Genomic DNA, 8,221 nt, shown 5'->3' with positions numbered 1-8,221 from the left:
TTCAGACATATCGTGGTTTGGAACTCTACAAACAATAATAATGATTGGAAAAACTATATTAGTAACACTATAGTGGAGCTTGCAGAGCTCTCAATTGGCCTCTCTGATGAACACATAATAATTTAATAATTATTCTGGCTGAGTTTACCAGTAATTGTGACAGTGTCATCCTTTTGGAAATTAGTGTTATCATCATGCATGTACAATATACAATAATGATTCAGATCCACTAAATCTGACATAAAAACATCACATGGTTAGTACAATTTTTCAGAAAGATGATATTTTAAGTTTATTTAGTCATTCATGCAAAAAGTCCAGAAGACATTTTCCAAGCTAATCCAATAAATGCCAATAATTATTAAGCACATTAACTTTTCTTCCTGCTTTGTAGTTGCGTGTTGAGGTCCCCAGGGACACCCCAATAACTCACACATCACACATAATTTTTGTTAAAGATTTTTGGCATAATTTTGGCCACAACTTTATTAAAATACAAATTTGTGAGTGGTTGCTTAGGCATTGGTTGCGACTATCTGCCCCCACCATGGGGGACAGACTGACATTCCGCACGATGCGAAAGTCAGAATAGGGGAATACACTTGGGGGTAGCAACGGAGCAGGGAACCTGCCCTCAGCCCTCCCCAAATGCAACCAGGAGCTCATTGCTATGGCCCGAGCCCCCTGGACAGAGTGGACAAGCAATAGTTAGCCCCCAATTCCTTTAACAGAATCCCTTGCAGCAGCAGCATTAGAGGGGCAGGCACAGCCAATCCATGCCCCTCAACCAACCAAACCATAAACCATTGCCTAACCGTGAACCTTACAAGTTGTGACGATTTGCTACACAGTAGGCAAAAACCAAATGGCACCAGCCAATCAGCCAGATGGACAAAATTCCTATCGGGCCCCTGCCCCAAAGCAGACGACCCCATGACATAGCAAGGTCAAAGCGAACAATCCTATTCTAGGGAGAGAAGGACGGGCAATCCAATGCATGGGCGAAAAGAGGAAGCCCTAGCCTCGTGCAAGAAGTTTTAGCATTTCTGGCTGTCAATCAACAAATGGCAACATTAACTTCTTCCCAACAACAAGGGAAGCCCCAATCGCATCAGTGGCCAACGGTCAATTAGCCCACCCCCAACTTTGGAGTGTCCTGGCGGCCCCCACCGCAACACGTGCTCTCCGTGAAGGAGAACACGCTATATCACAGAAATAGTATATAACACATTAATAAAGAAATACATATAGGTCAAACTAGGGTCACTTTATTTATTTATACCATAAAAACCACTGCAGAGGAAACACTATTGGTTCAGGAGCAAACCAGAACCTGAAAGAAACTTTAGCTTAGGGTAACAAAACCCCTGATGCAAGAACTGGAGGCTTCACTATCCAGCCTTCATCCCATTCCTAGGCCACACCAAGAAGGTGAAGAAGTTAATGTTGTTTATTATTATTTACTACTTATATGGCGAGTGTGTTGGTCCCCCCCCCCATAAATGTTATGTTAGATGATACATTGATGTATTGAATGATCCCCCATTCCTTTCCCCCCTTCTCTTATGATATTTTTTTTGTGTCTGTGTGTCATAGGAGCCAACTGCTAAGGGCCATGGGGGCTTCACCCCTCACAATAAAATATTTGAGGGGGCTGTGCCCCCACAAAGTTAATGGGCATTCCCATTCAAATAGTGTGTGTGTACTGTATCATGTGATCGATTATGCATGGCAGGGCTTGCCTGAGCCCCCACAATATTTTACTCAAGTTGGAACTCCATATATAAGAGGGTCCCCAGGTAGTGCCACATTAAGACCTTTAGAGGCCCTAAGCACTTAAAAGATGTTGGTGCCTCCATATATATCTAATTCAAAATATAAACAATAATAAACCACGAAATAAAATTTTATTTTTTGAAATGAAACGAAACCTACCATATGATGGAAAATGATATTTGGTTTTGTATAGTCTTCTGCTTTTTAGAACTGCAAAGTTTTTGATCAGATCCTCAGAACTAATCTTACATAATTTCTGTGCCCCCCCACCTCCTTGGTGCTAATTTTGCTTAATAGGTAATCCAGCCTTGTCCCCAGGCTAAAACACAACTACTCCCCTTCCCACACCTGAACTTCTCAAAGTGACTAAATTAAAGACCTGGTTCGTCTAATCAATATAGGGCTGCCATATGTTCAGAATTTCCTGTACATAGCCGGGATTCAAACATTGAAAATATCGTCGGGGCAGAATTTTGGTAAAGCAGCTAAAACGTCTGGGAAGACTCAGGCATATGGCAGCCCACATAGGGAGTGGGTTTTTGGATGATTTTCCTTTGAAAGCCAAGATTTTGCAATGGGAACCCTAAATTAATAGCACACCAGATCATCTAATGCCCACCACCCAATTATTCAGTATGGAGTAGGTGAAAAACAACAAAACCCACAAACAAGGTGGATCAGCAAAAAAATTCCTACTTGGCCCCAAAGCAACCAACAAGTCACATTGATAGCTCAGACAAGCAGGTGCTGCTGCAAAGAGAAGAGGGAGAGGTGTGGATGCCCAGCTCTTAAACAGGGATGTCTGCCCCAGCCCCAAGCATAAAACATATGAGTGATGCAGGAGCATCACACAGGCTGTAGCAGCCTGGACAGGCTGCCAATATGGCTTACTGCCCATAGGTGGAATACGCAGTAGAACAGGCCTTTAAGGGCAGGGAGAGAGAGAGAGAGAGAGAGAGAGAGAGAGAGCGAGCGCACTCCTGGGGGTGATTGAAGTCATCTTCACATGCATTGGAATAGAAAGCAAAATAAATTTTAAAAATGTAGTATATACTTTTAGAAAAACATCAACAAAATCTGCTTAAGTTCTATGTCTCTCTTTCATGAGCACACAGTGATGGTTTTGTCCTTTCAGAAAGCAGAAAAGTTCTTGTGAGCTTTCTAATTGTGTTTTTCATCTCAGTATTACGCAGAGTAAATATCATTGAGTTCAGCATTGGTGTTAAAAGGCTGTAGAGAACTGAGGCAACCTTGTCTCCTGGAAATACCTTGAAAGGCCGGTCATAAACAAACATTCCTGGAACAAAGTTTAAGCTCATGACCATGATTTGTGCTGCACAGGTGGAAAGAGCTTTGTTCTTCCCTTCTGTGACATGTGCTCTAATCTTCACCAAGATGACAGTGTATGACACAAGCAAGATGAAGAAGATCAACGTGAGGAGCAGTCCACTGTTGCAAACCATCAGTAACTCTGGGATATACGTATCAGCACATGCCAGTTTGATGAGCTGTGGAATGTCACAGAAGAAATTATCCAGGATGTTGGATTGGCAGAAAGGCAGCTGAATGAGAATTCCAATCTGGACAATGGAGTGAGCAAAGCCACCCAACCATGACCCAGCTACCAAACCTATGCAAACTTCTCTGTTCATTATAACTAAATATCGCAGTGGCTTGTAGATGGCTATGTACCGGTCGACTGCCATCGCCACAAGTAAGAAGACCACAGCACCCCCAGTTAAATGGATGAAGAAGATCTGTGCAATGCACCAATTGTAAGAAATGGTATTTGTATGGAAGAATAGGTCCCACAACATTTTCAGTGATGTGACTGATGACTCACTGATGTCTATGACAGCCAGGTTGGCTAATAGAAAATACATGGGTGTGTGAAGGTTGGGTGTTCTGATAACGCTGATTATAATGGTGAGGTTTCCAATCCATGTTGTGCTGTAGACAGTGAGGAAAAGGAAGAAGAGAACAGACTGTACTCTTGGATTCTGAGAGAAGCCCAGGAGGATAAATTCTGTCACTGCTGTGCTGTTGTTTTCCATGTGAGCATCCTGTTGAATGATGTAAAAAAGAAGGGTTTTTTAAAAAAATGATCACTAAGGGGCAATAAAAATCATGCCGCCAAATATTGTCCAAAGCAACTTATCAAGTACACCTGCCAGAAAATGTTACATATTAGAAGCTCTTCCTGATTCTAATGATAATATAGGTCATATAATACACTGGGTAACTTAGGTGGACAAAATTTAAGTCCATGTGAATTCAACCATACCTTTATATTGGTAGTATTTATGATCACTGTTATGTTTCAAAATTGGGCTTCTGTTAGATCATGTCATCAGATAACCAATAGTTTCCTATTGTGGCTTGAAGGTTAGAGGCACAGATCATGTTATATTCTAAAGACCAAAACACTAACTATAATATCATAATATTTTACCATTCCTTTAGTACTGAAAATATTGCTAACTCTGCCATGAGTAGAGTTACTACGACTGTTGCTTCTACTCCTAATAGGATGACAACTCTTGGCACTCTTGTTACTGTATTTCTTTTGAACACTCTTATAAACAGGATTCTGTACTCATGGGTTTTTCTTCCATGTTGTTGTTGTTGTTGTTGTAATATCTGTAACAATGTTTATATATGTAAGGGAGCTGTACGTCGTATCAGTTCTGTGTCTGATAGAACATTTGGTTAGTTGGGCGACACATATTCCATTATGTAGCTATTATATTGTTTACATTTTGGGGAATTGTAAAGATAATGGAAACATGAGTATAAACTCCATTCCCTATGTTGGTCTTCCTCAGCTCCATCAAATATTTTTAATATGCTGCCTAATATGCTAAAATGATAATATGCTGCAAAGTGTATTCATATGAATACACTAACCTATATTTCTATATAGCAAGTTTAATCTTCAAATAATACACAAAAATATTGTTGAATTTTTTCCCCTCAGGGGCACAGTTTTAGACCAGAATATTTAATTTTCTACAACTATATTTCTGAACCAACCATAATTTCAATATGCTCTTGATACCACAACATTCCCATTAGCAGAGCATTTTCTGATTACAATTAGAAAAGACCAAGCTGATACAGGAATACTTCCATTTTCTTTCTAGAAGCACAGATTCTTTCATTTGGCGGACACCTCTTCAAAGCACACAATTCAGTGCATATAGCCAGTCAAACCATTCACCACCAACTTTTAAGATAATCAGGATCAGGCATCCAGAAACTGAAAAAGATCCAAGTCCTATTTATTTTGTTCTTCTTTCCAGAAGCAGATGGGTCCCAGTTGCTAGAATGCACAACATATTACTCTGAGATCTTTAAAGTTATTGTCTTTGGTGACCAGGTGGAGAATAGCTCTACAATATCCTGAATAGAGAACTGGGGCTCATTGTCTCTGAATAACAAATGAGAAAATGGATTTTGTGCACCTTGCTGGTGTTGGCTATGACCTTCCCTCCTTGAAAAGGAAGCTTGCTGCAAATTGAGACTGTAATTCAATGGAAGGGGACTTCATCCTCAATATATGTCCTATAAATCATCTTTATCTTCAACATACCTTTAAATGTCATTAGACAACTTATGTAGTAGTAAAAGCCAGGAAATGTGGACTAGTTCTTTGGAAGTGGGAACTTCCCAAAAAAACCTCATGTCCCTTTTCAGCCAAGCACCTCATGATTGTTCAAGAAGTACGCTAGGATCAGAAGTTACAAAAAAGTGTTCTGTTCTTGATTCTCTATAATTTCATAGTCCCAGCTTTAATAAATGAAACTTTCAGTATGTCAGAGGGAGTGAAGTTAAGTAGGCTTCTCCCTATACAGAAATCACTAACACCTCCGGACATCCTGTGATACCTAAAACAAAAAACCATCACCATCATCCTCAACAACAAAACTATTGATTGAACTATGTGCCTAAAGCTACTTAGTACACCCAAGGTAATAATGATGCAAAATAATTCCCCAAATGGCTTGTCTGTGAATCCAGCTGGATTCTTATTAATCAAATAAACAATGGAAGACTCCAGCCACTGCACTCAAGCTTTATCAGACTTCGGAGAATAATGGTATCTGCACTGTGAATCGGGAACAAAACCACAAAGGGGATCATTAAAGATTTTCAAAGCTACAATCAGCTAAATATTGGCACAGACATTACAACAGATATTGTTTCTTTCCTTTTCCTTCTTTTTTTGTGAGCAAGACATACACATACAATTTAACTTACAAGTAATACATAGCTACAGTATTTCTGTGTTATGTACTTATGGTACCTTGGTCCACGTTTATTAGTTGTTTCTGTTTAAGAAGGTATATTTTCAATTTGTTACCTGCTCTGCTCTAAAATGTGGATATTTTAGTGGGGATTTTTATTATTTGACTTTCATTTGTGATATTTTAGGGTATTTTGAACCATGTAGAGATTTTAATAGAAATACAAAGTGGCATATAATTTACCTAAATAAATAATTTTTAAAAATACAGCGAAGCCAGTATGGAAAAGAAGTTTAACAGTTAGAGAACCAATCAGAATGTTTGGACTATGACCTGGAAGATGCATATTCAAATCCATACTCATATATGTGGATAACTGGAGGAACTTGGGTCAATCAATATCAGCCTAAACCATCTAACAGGAGCAGTGTGAACAGTATATATTTAAAGCCCATTATTTCCATGAAATAATCTTGTGAACTGTAGTTTACTCCTCACAGAGCTACATTTTCAAAACCCTTATCAAACTATACTTCACAGGATTATTTCAAGGAAATAATTTGCTTTAAATATTATTGTGAGAATAGGTGCAAGGAGGAGAACCATGTTTACACTTTTTAGAGGGAAAGGGTACGCGTGTGTGCAGTACACAGAAAGTACATAGCTTTGTTGAAAGCCATTTTGTCTTTGTTCAAAATTCTTCAGATCCCTGTTCCATGCTAACACGAGGTCCTACACTTGATTCAAAAAAATTGCTTTAGGTAAAACTCTGTGGCAACTTAGGAATGCATGAACTCACCACATTAAGTCATTAAGTCATTTCATACACGTGTCACTGTTTCATGATTGCTAGTGAATGGGACAAAGAGAGGCCAAGAGTGGGGTAAAACAAGGCAACAACTTTATCGGTTGTTATTATATTATGTGTTGGCATGGCATACAGGCAGGGATCCTGGCATCTGCTGCTGGCTGATGCCTCTCACACACCCTAGCCTGTCGACTCAGAACTCAAAGAGGAAGGGAGTGGGCCACATTGCAAAGGCTATGCTTGACGGGGCCCAACCCATGACGTTGGTGTGAGGCAACCATTCTCAGCCGCCCTGAGTTGAATCTGAGACTGTACATGACTCCACCCAAGACCCCTTATCAGGGTTCCTTTATTTGGCTATGGATTATGCCCCATACTTCTCCCATGCCAAAAATTAAAAGTTGTGACACAGTGTTACTTCAAACCATTTTTTTAATTACAAAGCTGTATATGTTGTTATAAAGAATATACTAAAAACAAAGCAAAAAATAATAATATGCAGATACCAACGTCCAAAATTGGACTTAGACACAGATTTGAGGGAGGGCAAAGAACGTATATACAGTGGTGCCTCGCAAGACGAAATTAATTCGTTCCGCGAGTTTTGTCGTCTTGCGATTTTTTTCGTCTTGCGAAGCACGGTGTTAGGAAAGTTTTGGAAAAGCTTCAAAAATCACCAAAGTCTTTAAAAACCTCAAAAAAGGCTACCACACCGCGTTCTATGAGTTGCTCCTCGAAGTCAAGTCGCAACTGTATTAACGGTGTTAAGAAAAAGGAAACAAACTTGCAAGACGTTTCCATCTTGCGAAGCAAGCCCATAGGGAAAATTGTCTTGCGAAGCAGCTCAAAAAACAAAAAACCCTTTCGTCTAGCGAGTTTTTTGTCTTGTGAGGCATTCGTCTTGCGAGGTACCATTGTAACATGCTGTTGTACATGCTGTGTACAAGAATAAAATGTAATTTTAATCTCACATGTAGATAGTGTATCCCCAAAGACTACCTTCCTTTCTGCACCTCTGTCAAAAAGTCACCCACTGTGAAAAAGTGTGGGTTCTTGCCCAAAACAACTTGTCTTGAAATTATTCAGATATTTCCTCTGAGGAGGAAAATATATAGCCATAATGGATGTTTACTTCAGGTAAAATTGAGTGGCAAATCTAAGAGTACCCATTCTCAGTGAATTTTCAAACTGGATCACTATAACACTATAACACCATATAACTATAATACTATAATACTATAACATCTTCAACAGTCCCTGTAAAACCGAGACTATTTTGGGCACTGCAATCTCCCCCTCCCTCCAAAAAGTGTATCTTTTGGGGCCACAATGGGTTATTTGACTTTTGTGGGTTAGGGTTCTGAGAACAGCAGTCTCTCTGAGAAAGATG

General features: G+C 39.5%; 1 protein-coding gene across 1 annotated transcript; it reads right to left on the bottom strand.

The window, feature by feature from the left end:
• Positions 1-2,864: 2,864 nt before the first annotated feature.
• LOC308460823 (olfactory receptor 4D1-like) lies at positions 2,865-3,830 on the bottom strand (the record flags this gene model as incomplete). Its single annotated transcript, XM_080977358.1, has 1 exon — positions 2,865-3,830. One exon carries the CDS (start codon positions 3,828-3,830, stop codon positions 2,865-2,867), a length of 966 nt encoding a protein of 321 aa, XP_080833484.1.
• Positions 3,831-8,221: the final 4,391 nt, after the last annotated feature.

Source organism: Podarcis pityusensis (genome assembly GCF_964106645.2).
Source record: "Podarcis pityusensis genome assembly, chromosome: 13".
Lineage (NCBI taxonomy): Eukaryota > Metazoa > Chordata > Lepidosauria > Squamata > Lacertidae > Podarcis > Podarcis pityusensis.
This window is presented reverse-complemented; position numbering and strand designations above follow the sequence as displayed.